This window comes from Ambystoma mexicanum, chromosome 7q (genome assembly GCF_040938575.1).
Source record: "Ambystoma mexicanum isolate Mex_15411 chromosome 7q, UKY_AmexF1_1, whole genome shotgun sequence".
Lineage (NCBI taxonomy): Eukaryota > Metazoa > Chordata > Amphibia > Caudata > Ambystomatidae > Ambystoma > Ambystoma mexicanum.
The window spans coordinates 886,117,164-886,132,338 of NC_090941.1; the positions used below are offsets into that span (position 1 = coordinate 886,117,164).

The 15,175-nt window shown below is 42.4% G+C and overlaps 1 protein-coding gene across 6 annotated transcripts in view; it reads left to right on the plus strand.

The window, feature by feature from the left end:
• GRM5 (glutamate metabotropic receptor 5) overlaps positions 1–15,175 on the plus strand; it is a 1,801,008-nt gene that overhangs the window by 109,185 nt on the left and 1,676,648 nt on the right. For all 6 annotated transcript variants that reach the window (XR_011284099.1, XM_069639438.1, XM_069639437.1 and 3 more), the window contains exon 2: positions 11,287–12,166. Coding sequence is in view for 5 of the 6 variants with exons in the window: in XM_069639438.1 (XP_069495539.1) it covers positions 11,488–12,166 (679 nt within the window). In the remaining variant the exon portion in view is untranslated. The remainder of the gene's footprint in view (positions 1–11,286; positions 12,167–15,175) is intronic.

Below are 15,175 nucleotides of genomic sequence, written 5' to 3' on the forward strand. Positions count from 1 at the left end.
AGTGAACATGTTTTAGATATACTTAGCACAAACAGGAAAATTCTAAGCAGTGTACTATTTATAACTCAGAAATCATCTTTTACCAAAGTACTACAAAGGAAAGCTTCACAAGTAGTGATATAATGCATGTGTAGCTGTTTACTCTTTTAAACAATGTACTCATAATTATGAACTATTCTAAAATGCTAGTATCAAATATGAAGAAACAAAAGGGTGGTCTAAATATGGACAAATACCTAGTGATCGTATAGCCAATGCCATTACTTAAATAATCATTGATGTCATATATGATGCTATTAGCAATGTCACTGGTGATCCAAACAGTGATGCCATCGGTGATGTCACCAGTGACTTTGTCAGTGATGTCATCATTGTGGTCCTAGGCTGCACAACAGGGGGCACAACAGGGGGCACAAAGTTATGGTGGCTTTAGCTGAATTCCATTGCATTATTTATTCTCACCTTAACGTCCCTTCAACTGCAGTTTTTTCCTTGATATTTATATATACCTAGCACACTGCCCCCAATAGCTGGAGGTAACTCAGGCTTCCACTGGCATTAAACAGCAGTTTTTCCAGCACCAGTATTACCGGTGCCAGAAATTCTGTCAATTCCCTCCATGGAGTCCTTTGGAATGGGGAATTACTGGTATTACCGCCGCTTGTAATATCCTGGTAAAACTGGCATATCAGACAGCAGAAGTGGCAATACCATTTGGTGGTATCCCGACTGAATTACTGGCGGGCTACCACCAAATTTGGGATACCCATGAGTGGTTCTTTAACTAAAGTTCTTGATGTTAAATGCTCTTCCAAAAGTATAGAAAAACACAGTTCCGAAGTATCAGGGGAGATTCTTCTCCTATTATTTTTTCCAGTTCATAAATGTAGTATCAAATCTGGTTCACTATCCTGCCAGACTTGACTGTAGATCTTATTATCACAAAAACACAGTTCCCAAGTATCAGGGGGAAGTCTCTTCCCCTGTTCTTTCTCCAGCTCACACATGAAGCATCTAGTGTGGTTCACTATTCTGCCAGACCTGACTTTAGATCTTAAAACTCCAGAAAATGTCTCTTCTTTTGGCAGTGGGTCCTCGACCCCTTATCTTCACTTCTTGCACCTCTCTTTCTCTCGTATGTGGGTCACAGACCCCTAAGGGTTGTCTCTGGATCTCCCTGAATTATTTCATAGCTGGTCTCGCCTTTGTTTGGGTCCCAGACCCTTTTATGTTATGTGAGGACCTCCCTGATATGCTCTGGGCCCCGGCCTCTTGATTGTGTGCTTTTTTGGATTTGTGCTGCTCTTTCGGGACTCACCTCACTTCATATGGGTCCTAGACCCCGGGTGTGCTGTTCTTGCTGGTCTTCCCTTACTTCGTATGCATCCCTGACCCCTCTCTCAGGTTTATCGCATGTTGTACTCAGGTCTGGTTCACTAACCTGGCAGACACTGTTTTTCATGTGACTGTCTCTTTGTTTTTCCCAAGTACTGGTACGAGAGAGATGGCATTCTTCAGTCTTTCCCAAACACCTCCTTCATTCTCGTCTATCTCCACCAACCGCTACAGTAACCCAAGTACCTTTTGTGCATTACCGGATTGCTCGGGTGGCTTTGGCAAACTGCTCCTTCCTGCCACAGGCTTAAGCACATCTTCCAGAGGTCTCCACGTGTTCACTCAGCCTTCCCAGGTCTGGTCCCTCTTGGAGTGTGCTTCTCAGACTGACCATGCAGTCTGACACCCGGTCTTCCACAGGCCTCCACTTCCCCAGCCTGGATAACGAGAAACACAGCGTGTGTTTGGTGAGGCTATGCCAGCCTTTCCTGTTCCCGAGTCTCTAGCTGGCTCTTGGTTCCTCCAAGGAGGTTCTGACAAGGTGCACAGTCCTTCCTACCTTTTAATCATGGGGCTGAACTTCCCTTCTTCCTCTCACTACTTCCCCTCCTTCCTACTCCTCACACCAATCTTGGTTCCATTCAATGTTTCACTGCCCCCTAGTTCTGGTATCCTTCCTTGGATTTTGATTCTCCTCCCATTCAACTATTCTACTCTCCTCTCCTACCCCTCCACTCCACCACAATACTACTCTCCCCTTCCTACTACCACTCTCGGCTTCTCCCTAGTATTCTCCTCTTTCCACTATTCAAACTCCTTATTTTCCCTCAGTATTATCACCTTCACAAACATTAATTACACTGACCCTACTGGTCCACATACCACACAAACACACATACTCACACTGCAGTACCCCTGCACTCATTACACCAATACCCCACCTTCATTGATACCACTCCACACTCTGTCACACCGTCCTTCCTCCTGCCGGTCTCTTGATCCACCACATCCACCTATTCTGACCTCATTCCATTCTATTAGCCCTCGTCTCTAGGGATTGGCCCTCTGCACCTATCCAATCATTTCCTGTTTCATCTTCCTGGGACCTGTATGTACAGGGTGAAAGCATAACTAGTGAGCTAAGCTCAGCCCATTTTCTCTGCTTGTTCACACTGCAGAACTTCCATGGCTGCCTAGGCCGGCCAATGTTCCTGCTTATGTACCAGAACCAGGTCCCAAGGCTCCCGAAGGTATGCTTTTTGGTGGGGAGAGTCCCAGCCCCTGAAAATGTTCCCCATTTGCTCCAGGGGTAGAAAACATTCCTTTCAATGTTCAATGCCATTGTGTGACTTGCTTTGTGGTTGTGCAGGCTCTGTTGCAGTGTCCCTGCCTGCTTGTGTCTCGAGGCGCTCTGCTGCTGAATGCATCCGACCATTGCTGGATATAGATCTGGAGGGCATTTCACTTGTAATTGGTTCTCGGTCTCCTTTCTCACTGCTGCGATATTGCGGGGCACTGGAAATTCACTCTCACTTGGCTGGCCTGCTGAATTTGTGTCTTTGAAATGAACAGAAAAGACCTGGCGAGCAAGGGTGTTACATCCCGGGTGCAACAACATTCTTTATGAAATCGTTGGAGGCATCCAAACCATCTTCTATTGGCACCTTCCAAGATGGCGATAGAAGGGCCACGTATTGTTGCAGTCTTTTCATGCAATGCGTGCTACATGTCACGTTTGCTGGTGGCTCTGGTGTATTTAGGCAATAGTTGTCTAGGAAACAGTGCGTTGCTTCGTTTCTACCAGACGCTCTGTGAGTCCGTAATGTAGGCTTTTCAATCCTCTTCTATACTTATCCTCTGTTATATTATTCCCTGAGCCTCACTCAATCTGTCCTGGCTCCCCTGTATCTAGGCTTCCAGCACAGTCTCTACGATCCTCTTTCTCTTTGCCTCAGAACTCGCGCCCCTCTTCTACAATCCCAGCACTCGGTATGTGATCAGAGCCTGTGGGTTTAGGAATCCTTCCTGCGCAAGCCTTCAGTTCCCTTTCCTTCTCTTTGTGTTCTGTTGTAGCGTGAGCCAACACCATACTATCAGGATCTTCCAACGAATTGGGTGATCAGAGAGGATCAGAAGCATTCGACGACCAGTTGTCTGCAACAAGGATCAAAGAGGAGGGGTCGAACCGTTCAGCACTCCACACTCTAGCTGTTCAAGCAGGGTTTTCTTCCCCACTGGGTTTCCCTGGGGCTCTACCTCATTCACTCCCTTATAATGTTGGGAAGTGGAGGAATTAGGGTCACCAGGCTAGCTCTCAATCACTTTTCTAACTGTTGCATTTGGAAGGTCAGTCTGTATTTATTTCTCCAAATTAATGGCATATTTACAAGTAATTCCGAGTTGATACAAAAGTAACAGTGGTTTTGAGGCATGGTGTGAGACAAATGGTTACTGCAAACTTGCAGACAGGCACACAAAAGAAAGAGGTTAGGGTTGGTTTGGGTTCCCCTCCCTCAATGTCAGAACTATCTCAGGATTGCTTTGCCCCCCCCTTCTTGACAAGGTCAGAAAACTGATTCTTTCACAGGTGCAAAGGTGAGTCGACCATTACAAATTAAAACCAATATTCTTTATAGATGGTAGAGGAGTAGAAGGGCCACCCATTGTGTCAGGCACGATGAAAGGGAGAGGAGGTGGGGAGAATGTATCCAAGCATATGATTTCCATTTTGGAGGCATTTAGGTATAAGCAGTTAACAATCGACCAGTCATGTGTGTGTGTATGTGTGTGAGGCAGGTTCAAACAATTCTGACTCTGGGCAACGGTTCCATCTGATTGCTATGAAAACTGGAATACAAACACGTTTTTTTCATGACCCTAAAAGTATGAAAAATAACGAATCTTGTTTTTTTTTTTAAATGTTGGGCCCCCCCCAACCCTGTTTTTCAACAGGTCCACAACCCACCCTAACGCCTTCCCGGCCCGTTTTATTCGACCACCCCCATATATATATTAAATACACAATTTGTGTATTTAACAAAACGAGGCAGACCCAAGCGATCATCCACAGACCACGGAACTACGTCGGTATCCTCCAACACCAGTCTCAAAGAAGGATTCTCCTCGAAATCAACCACAGATCTGGAAATCATGGTGTCAACTTTCAATACCAGTTCCAAAAAAGGACACCCCAAGAGTCCTAAGACAAGAGTATGCTAGGGCAGTAAGCCCAGGGGCCTACATAAAAAAGGAAAGAAATTATGTAAAAGAAATAGTTGAGAGGTGTTGGTCAACAAGAGACTATGAAGACCGGGAGGAAAACAAACACAGACACCACGTAAACAAAGAGGAAGATTTTGAGCACTCCCATAATGAACACAACAGATACCCTAAAGGCCCTCACTCAAGTAGAAGTATGCAAAAAGAAAGTGATTCTTTTAGAAGACCTAATCCAGCCAACCCAAGTGAGAGAAGGGTTTCAGTGACAAAAAATTGAACAACCGACCAAAGAAATTGGACTTGGGTCTCTAAGGCAGTCCAAAAGCAATCTGTGATCCAGCCACTAAAACAGGGCCAGGGCAATCTCACTCAGACACTTAGCCCTAATAGAACACATCAAAGCCAACATTATCAGACAGTGATGGGCTCATGAAACAATCAGGGCTTTGGACATCTCACTGGGATCTCTGATGTGAATCTTGGAGACTACGATATCTTATGTCTCCAAGAGACCTGGCTGGTGACAAAACCAAGTTTGGATGGGTATGAAATTGCTTTTTCAGCAGCTAAAAAAGGGCACAAGGGAAGACCCTCTGCTGACTTACTAACTGCCATTCATTCTGGCAGCGGGCTACTTCTCAAATCAATACTGACCCTAACAACCTTTTATCAAGCAGTGTTGATTGAATGGTCAAAATATAATACAGAGGGAAACCAGGAAACACCACTTCTGATTTTGCTAATCAATTCCTACTGGAATCCCGCTGTAGTCAACGATGAATCCTTTATCCAATCAATTTGGAACATCTTGGAAGACTCAATTTTAACCCAAATAATTGATCACATCATCGTCACCGGTGACCTGAATGCACTTTTGGATGAAAAGGACTACCCATTAAAAGAAAGCATAAAAGCCTCACCCGCTTACAAAAGAGGAATAAAATGGAAACAACTAATGGAGGTATTTGATTTACATAACCTCCACTCAACACCCTACAATTCCATCTTGAGAAAGAAATGGCCAAGGGATGACGATCGATCATACGTTCGTATCACAAGAGTAATTATTAATTATCGACAACTTCAAAGTCAAAAGAACGCAAAATAGTAACCACAATTTGCTACAGACAAGGTGGAAAACTACCCAGAATCGGCCAGAACAAATGTCAGCAGACTGGGAACTGTCAACGGGAATACTCGACTCCGTTTAAACGAAAAGGCCATTCTGATATTAACCCAAAACTACCAAATCCAGCTGGAAAAGACCTCACACCTTCAAACAACAGCTTTGGATTACCATCCTTTGCTAGAAACTTCCAAAGTTAGCAAGAAAAAAGGGACGGAGACCAAATCAACGAAATCACACGCCTACAATGCCCCATTAGTGGCAAGAAGACGAATACTCAGAGCGCTTAAAAGACAAGCTAATAAAACAGGTGACACGTTGATTAAGGAGAAATGGGAGTAGGACGTCTGAAGCTATAGATCATGGGTTTGTAACAATAAGCATACTCTATGCCAGAAAAACTCTGAAGACATACTTTGAGCATTGTCTGGGAAAAAATCCAGACACTTTTGGTCATTGAATCTAACAACAGGAGGTGATCCCAGTGGGAGCCTACAAAATGGTGGGGGAGAAGAATCATGGGTGAATCACTTTAAAGAATTGTATAAATCCAACGTCACCGCCGTTAATACCAATCCTAGAAAAGAATGGAAATGGAACATTACTTGGGTAATAGAGGAAATTGAATCAAGGATAAGAAAACTAAACAATTCCCGGGCCGCGGGTCCCAATGGCATTACGAACCTCCAATTGAAAAGGCATCCGGAGTCTTGGGCTCCCCTTATCAGCACGATCTTTGAGAAAACAGTCAGGACCAGCAGTACTCCCACTTCATGGAGAAGGTCAAATATTGTGCCAATCTTCAAAACAGGTGGCAAAGCAGATCCACGCCAATACTGACTGATCGCCCTGCTTGATACAATGGGGAACATTTTTGGGTCAATTGCCCTGGAAAACCTGCAAGACTGGATAAACCAATCAGATAATTTCGTCCCATTACAAACAGGCTTTGTTAGAGGCCTGGGAACAACAATTAACATCTTACTATTAAGTGCTCTGAAAGCGAAAGTAATGGAGGGGAAGCCACGAATGTACCTAATATTTATTGATTTAGTTCAAGCCTTTGACAGGATTGATCGGGAAATCCTGTGGGACAAGATGGAAAAGCGATACTGTCCAAAAACAATCATGGGTCGAATAAGAGCTTTGCATACAGAAACATCGGTAAAGATGAGACTCAATAGCGCAGGAGATCTATCATGAGAAATTCCCACTGCTCGGGTTGTCAAAAAGGGTTGCCCTTTGGCTCCCGCACTTTATATTCTATACACGTCGGATTTCATGGACACTCAAAATTCGATAAGATCCTTTCCTCCAACATTGGGAAACGAGAAAATCTTGAGACTGATCTATGCCGACGACATTATTTTAATTGACCAAACTCAAGTCGACCTGCAGAGGCGGTTGAATAACCTCATTGAATACTTTAAAAAGAACAAATTAGAATTAAACAAATCAAAAACAAAAGTCATGTCATTTGAAAAAGGAAGAAGCACAAAGAAGAACATCAAGCTGTCTACAGAAGGAACACAACTTGACAAGGTAACAAGCTTTACATATTTAGGGATTATATTGAACAATAGCCGGCTGGAACTCCCGATGCAGGAACACCTGTTCAATAAACTCAAAGCCCTGATTAATCAGTCTAAAATGATCAATCGAAAGTTTGGGCATTTCTGAATCCTTCCCATCGTGAACTATTATAAAGCAAAAGTCATGTCAACACTGATTTACAGTGTAGATGCAATGCCAGGCCTGCCATCAAACCTATGGCCTAAACTGGAAGGACGTTTTTGGCGTGAACTCCTAAACCTAACAATTTGAACTCCTATGGCGGCGATAAGGAGAGAACTAATCCTACGTTCAATGAAAGTCCTGGTGGAGAGAAACTCCTTGATGTTATTTAGGAAAGTAACAGATCCATTAGCAAAACCCATTCTGAAAATGATCAAAAAAGAAATGGAAAAAGAAGAAAATGGGATGCTACTTGAGTGGAGGAAACGAAATAAACAGTTGCTAGAAAAAATTGGAAGAACGGAAAAAGATTTGGTATCAAATCCTACACTGATTAGCACAAAACTCCTGGAAATTGATTGGATTGAGACCAGTGACTCAGCAGTCCAGTGCAAGTTGCTTGCTGATCTCCCGTGGAACCCAAAAAAATTGAACGAGGTGGCTCCATATCTACTTAAATTTCCTGACTAACGAACACGACAAGCCTTTATGCGAATTAGACTGAATCTAGTCAACACTAATGAAATTCTAGCAGTCAGAGGGAAGGCTTCATCAAACAAATGTAGATTCTGTCCTTCTCCTGCTCACGTGGAGATGAGAAGGCATTTCATTCTGGAATGTGTGGGTTTGGCGAAGAAAAGACACACTTGGCTAGGCCACCTTTTCAGGGATCTTCACGTTTATAGTGAAGATGATTGGCGGGCTCGCCTATTGAGCGGGGAGCAAACTTGCTGGTTCATTGCCGTGGTGGGCTTTTTTGGACCGTTGGAATTGGAGGAACAACTGGGTCAGCCAGAGAAAGCACCATGAACCACTACCCACGCTCCCCGGATCCTTAGTAACTGTGATGGTCTTTTTCTCGCCTCCTACACAACTTCTTCTTCAGCAGATTGGCGACTTCTACTTATTTTGTAAAAATTGTTTGTACAATAAAAAAAAAATACACAATTTGTTATTTTTCGTTATTTCAGGGTTGTTTAAAAAGTTCCTTGTTATTCCTAATTCGTTATTATCACTGTCTACACTGGGCAATCACTTCCATGTTTGAAAGCAAGCTGGGTGTTGTCAGTGTAGGTATGGAATGAGAAGGAAGCAAAGAGATTTGCCAGAGGTTTCAGATAGCAGTTGAAGAGCCATGGGGCAAGAGCTGACCATGGGACACCACACCCTAGGTATGGATATGAAAGGACTAGATCTAGCTTGTATATCTCTGTTACAGAGGAATGAAGAACTTTACAATAATGTGCTGTCATTAATGCAAAATGAGCATTTAAGATGATTGAGTAGGGTGTTGTGATTAATAGTGTCATATCTGCATGGCAGAAGAATTAGGAGGTTGTTGTAAAGAGATTGCAAAAGTTGATCTTTCATAAAAAGAAATGCATATGCTGATCCTCTCCAAGGGTGAAAGACCATTTTGGTGATCATTGAAGAGATTGTTAGTTTGTTGCATTCCAGAAGTTGAGAAATTGACGCTGTATCAAGGATTTAGCCTATGAAAAAAGTGTTTCTTACGTGGTGGTAGTTGACCAAAATAGTAGGATTGTCCAATGGTATCTTTAGCAAAGGGGAGATGCACATATTTCTAAGCTCATGTGGAAAGCAGCAAGTGCTAATGACGAGGATAAGCGATCATTGTTTGTGTTGCTAGCAAGGCCGGGGAAGACTTGCTTTAATGATGCCTTGATTTACTTCATTTTGCTGATTTCCCTATGGGTGATCCGATTGAAGTTGGAGAAGGTAGTCTTTGGTTTCTCTTCTAGAGTAGGAGTATAAGAAGATCTCTGGTGGCTTGGAATGTTGGTCTACATTGCATTGATCCTGTTGATGAAGAGGGAAGACAGTGTGTGAGCCCAGTGGGGAGAGGCTTTGAACACAGTAGTCATTTCAGCAGTTAGGGAGGAAGATCATTTTCGACATAATACACTCTTAAGTGGCCGAGGAGGTCCCTTTAGTCATTGTTTTTTGCCAATAACACTCCACGTCTCTTTCTTCTTTCTTGTAAAGAGGGCTTCAAATCATAACAATTGTTTTATTTCTATGAGGCAAAGTCTTTTTCTTCTTGATTACAGGGACCATAGTGTCAAGGGTGCAGAGATCTCAATTTACAAGTTTAAGAGTAGTCTGGATGCACAGTGTCTGTGGTGGGCAGCTTGAAGTTTAATAGTGCAGTGCTAACTCACTTTCGCTTCCTGGGTTGTACAATTATAAACTCATTATCCATCAAGGATGTGGGAATTGTACCTGGTCTAGTTAGACTGGATAGGTGGAGATGGTACTCTGTGCAGAGGAGAGTAGTCATGCCTAAGTTTGATAATGGCATGTTCTCAGACAGGATAGCATTGAGGGTGTGGCCCCCGATGTGTGTGGTTTCAGAAGGCCAGACATTGATGGGAAATAGAGTCACAATAGTCACAGTACTGAAGTAGAGATGTTATTTGGGCAGTTCGGACAGATGTTAAAACCCCCCCATATTGTCTCCTGCTGGAAGTGGTCTGTAGGTTCCTTTTCAGGAAAGTTTGAAAATGTTCAAATAGAGCATAAAGTTACAAACAATGAACAATTCTGCTACACTCCACACCTCTGACTCTTGTGCAGCTCAATTATCAGCTGCCATCTCCTTCCCCAATAACATAAGTTGCATTATCACCTGGGCATGGGAGCCAGCCAATCAGATCGCTAGGAATGCAGGCTTGAACCGCTGGTACACACCCTCATTTCAAGCTGCCTGACGGCTGGCTCTCTGCTGCCATCTTCCCCCCACCCTCTTTCACTCAATTTCTCCCCCCCACTCCACTACTTACCTTTTTTCAGCAGAAGCGGGTGCAACCGCTGCATCCACTCCTTCCCCTCGCCTCCCGCTGGTCACCATGGAAAGGGAAGACAAGGCCTTTTATGGAGCCCCACCTTCCCTTTCCATGGCAGCCATCTTGGAAAAGGATTTTCCTTCCTACAACGGGACACTGAGCGTGCCCTGTTGTAGGAATGAAAAACCTTTTTTTAAGCACCCTGGGTTATCGCTTTGGCATCCAGGGGTCCTAATAGCCTTCATACCCCATTCCAGGGGCTGGTACAGGAAATAAGGGCCCAGATCCCTCGTTATCGGCCCTTGCTTCGCTCGGGCCAATAACATGGACTGCCAGGCCGTTATCCCTGTACCAGCCCCTGGAATGGGGGGATGAACACCACATAATCACATATTCCATCTTCCACCTCTAACATTCTTTATGGATGGTCACTAACACTCTACCACACAGAATCAAATGGCACAGACTGCGATCATACATGAAATATCATCCTCATACACATTCTTTTGATTTGGTCATGTTAGGCCTAAGAGGCAAGGTACACAAAAAATAATTGTAAAAAAAAAAAAACACTTGCATTTCTGTGTTAATTAGAATTTTCAATTATTGTCTGCTTGATTTGTTCTGCAAACCATATTTGCCTTAATAAACACCTGATGCTAAAGTTAACTTCCAAAACTGCCTTGTCACGTATTACAAAAACACGAAATCATTACTTGAAATTTCAGAATATTATTTTGCAAGAGGAAGTCTCTCTTGTTGGTTTGCTGTAATACCTGCTGTTGTTTTACATTTTGTGAGACTTCTTTCACATCCTGGATGTGACTGTACTTGGAGGAATTAGCTACATTGACTGAAATAATCCCTACTGCTGTTTGAAAGGATTTAAATTCTAATATTCTCTTGAATTTTTTTCTAAAATGAAAAACAAATAGACATGATAAGTATGCTACTTCTAAAATGTATTCTCATAAGAACTGTTATGACAAATGTGGCAGATAATATGGAACAATTAGCACTTGTTATAGAATATATATCTAATCCAATTGTTTTCTGTATTTGAAGGTTCTGAAGAGTATGCGTACAAGCGACATTTGCTGAAATGGCTCTGTGAAGATGGTGGTATCCACACCAACCATCTGCGGCAATGCTTGATTGAACAACAAACCACATTTCTTTGTAATCAGGCAACTTGTTGATACATCGTACAACAGTTCTTGATGAATTCCACTATGCTGTCTCTACCAGCTTAAAACATTCCCTAAAATGGTCCTCCTTTTGTTCCTGGCAATCCTGTGGATTAAGGAAGATGCCCGTGGGAACATTGGCTTCTTGGTTTCTGCACAGTCCAATGAAAGAAGGGTGGTTGCACATGCACCTGGCGACGTCATCATCGGGGCACTGTTTTCCGTCCACCACCAGCCAACGGTTGAAAAGGTCCACGAGAGGAAGTGTGGTGAGGTAAGGGAGCAGTATGGTATACAGAGAGTCGAGGCAATGCTTCATGCTCTCGACAGAATTAATGCAGACCCTATGGTATTGCCAAACATCACCCTAGGCTGTGAAATCCGGGATTCGTGTTGGCACTCTGCCGTGGCACTGGAGCAAAGCATTGAGTTCATAAGGGACTCTCTGATTTCCAATGAAGAAGAGGAAGGACTTGTGAAATGCGTTGATGGGTCTTCTGCTCCGTTCAAAGCCAAGAAGCCCATTGTTGGGGTGATAGGGCCTGGGTCGAGTTCTGTGGCAATACAAGTGCAGAACCTCCTGCAGCTTTTCAACATCCCCCAGATTGCCTATTCTGCAACCAGCATGGATCTAAGTGACAAGACTCTGTTCAAGTACTTCATGCGGGTGGTGCCATCTGACGCCCAGCAAGCGCGGGCGATGGTGGACATTGTCAAACGCTATAACTGGACCTATGTTTCTGCAGTACACACGGAAGGTAAGAATCCACATTGTGCCCACAAATGCTAGGGAGCAGCAGGGTTGTAATGGTACACACATGACAGTGTAGTGTATATTCCATGTTTTATTCATAGGAAACATTGGCAGTGGCCTAAGAATTCCCTAGTACTTTCTTGTCTTTTGTCATTCTCACTTACGTAACCGTTTTTTTTAAATCTGTGAGATCTCAGGATTTCTAAAATTCGTAAATAAATGTATTCATTTTGATCTGAGATAGTTGAACACATGTTCCAATGATGCAAACTGTTATTGGTTGATAATGTAGCTTTTCAAGATTATTTTTGAATGCGTTTTAAGATGTGAAGAAAATAATTGAGCGAGCATTCAAAACGCTAGGGTGTGCAATGTTTTAATAGATGCTGAGGCTCAGTTATACCAGAATGTGCTTTTTGAAAAATGAAGTTTAAAATGTATCATAATAACAATATCTAGCACACATCTCTTATTTTTGTTGGCCTCACTGCTCTGCAATATACATTTATATCAGGCTATTGCGACAATTTGAAATGGAAGATTGCAGAATTGCAAATTATTGTTTCCGGAATACCCTTTTGGTCATTGCATTGCATTCTATTAAGAGCAGGATGAATTTGAGTGAACTCATTGTTTTTGGGGCCTGGAATATATGCCTATCATTCTAAAGGTCTTCCCTGTAAAAAGCAACTGGTAACGGGTCACCCTCTAGTAGTACTCTAGACCAGAAAACTTTATTTTTGCTATGAGTCGAAAATCCTCAACCTCCACCTTTATTTATTTATTTATTTATTCATTTGCATTCGTAGAGCGCACTTGCAGCCCGTGGGCATCGAGGCGCTGTTACAGGATTATGTAAGATTTTTTGAATAAGGTTACAGGCGACCATTTTTGAATAGGGTTACAGGCACCTTCAAGTGATTGGATTATAAAGGTTTACTTACCGAGACATGCTCTGCCAAATATTGTACCTGCCGGTGACCATGTCATGCCTTGCATTATTTTCTCTTAGAGGTTTCTCTGATGGGATGTACATTGCAGCTAAAATGTGAGTGTTTGTTCCATGATTTCTTGTCTACCGATAAAGGAATGTTAACAGTGAACCTGCGGTATAAAAAAAGGTCGCCCTGCATGGGCTCGTCAAGTGGAAATAACCTTAAATGCTGTGCTGCCAATTCTGGAGAGAAGCCTTATGGCTATTGACTAGAATGCTAGTATTTCTTAGAAATTGATAATTGGGTTTGAAATGGCAAACATATGCACAAAGTATGTTTGCTTTTTGTATTGGGAAAACAGCATGCAGAAGAGATTTCAACCTTGTTATGATAGTGTTATATGTACCTCAAGTAAAGTGTCCTCCTTGCTCTATGCATATCGTGACATTACACGTAAGGTAGTAGCCATCATTGATTTCTCAGGAACTTTGAAAATAATCTGGCCTATTTCACCGGCCAAAAAAAGGTGCTGTGGTTCCTTCGCCATGTGATCGAATGACTGACTGGTTTACCAAGACTTGTAAAATGTGCCTAGGTAGATCTATGGAATGCTGGAGACCAGGAAGATGAGCAGACCCACCAATACTGAATGGCGGTAGTTGGTTTAATTAGGCAAAACACTAGTCTCAAGTTCATCATCTAAATATGATGGTGTTTCATTTGAATCTCTGGTCTATACATTCTTTAATTATCCCAAAAAGTTTTTTCTAAAATATCTCACCTATTGTGGTTTGCACCCACAAGGCAACAAAAGGCAAGCAATTGATACAATGAGTGATACATGCTATGTTGACTGGTCAATGAGAGTTATTACCTTTTTATTTAAAGGAAGACTATGGAAATATTCTCAGCATTGCTCTCAGCATTGTTTTTCTTTTTCTTCCAGTACTGTAAAAGTGTATTTCTTACTAGACCTTAAACCTATTTTCGGATTCAAATGTGGCAGGCAAAATAGTGTCATAATCCAATAATGTGTTGGTTTTACATTCAACTAATTAGAGTATGTCACCTGGCAGAATAAGATGGATAACCTTTAGTTTTAAATACTGTGGCTAATACATATTGCTAATCAGTGTTGTACCTAGGAGTTGTTCTTTCTTATAAATGGAAAGATATATTTTGTGCATACATTTAGAGGTGGTCAGTGGCTACACAAGGCATGTGCAGCTTGCATGCATCCGATTTGTAGTCTCTAGTACCAGTTTCCTACTGAATGGAATCTCGAAACGTCTTACACACTTACCTGCTACCACTCCAGCTAAAAGCATGAGGGCAGGATGGGATCGCTGATTCTCTACATAGCAGATAGCGACAGATTTGTATTATTCATATCAGACTGGTCTTGCTCCCACTTCTTTTATTAAAAGAAAAAAACGTTCAAGTCAGCAGTCATCACAACTCTTATGCTTGAATTTTAATTCTTAGTAGAGCGGATCTTTCAGAGCTCGACACCTTTACTCGCTGCAAAGGTCCTTATACTACTTCTCACTGATGAAGGACAGAGAGGCAGAAACACGTCTCAGGTTGCCTGTTGTTCTTTGTAGAGAGGATGTGGCCCAGCATTTCAGGCATTTGGAGTGGGGTTCAGACTGTTTTGCATGTGGTAATCACCAAAAAGTCATATATATTGAAAACATGCAGCTGATTTGATATGCCTCTGGTATCTTGGAAATGCCAAGGTGCAATTATTTACTTACGAACGTTTGTTTTCTAATCGTTAACTTGCAATAATACAATGTTTGTGAAAAATAGATTTTAATCATGAGTCAGTTCTTCTGTAGGTGGCAAAGAACAGTATTCGGTTGGTTTGTTCACGGCTTCTTGAAAATAAAAGACTGTGAAAGAAATACATTACACATAAGTGAAATCTGCACTTTGTGTAGGTTCAGAAAATAACTACTGTAAATGCATGATGGCTACTGGGTGGCGTTCTCCTGAGTGTGACTTGGCTGAAATTTCTGATTCGGCTTTCACACCTCAATGGAAGGGTTTATTCGAACCTTTACGCCCACTATAAC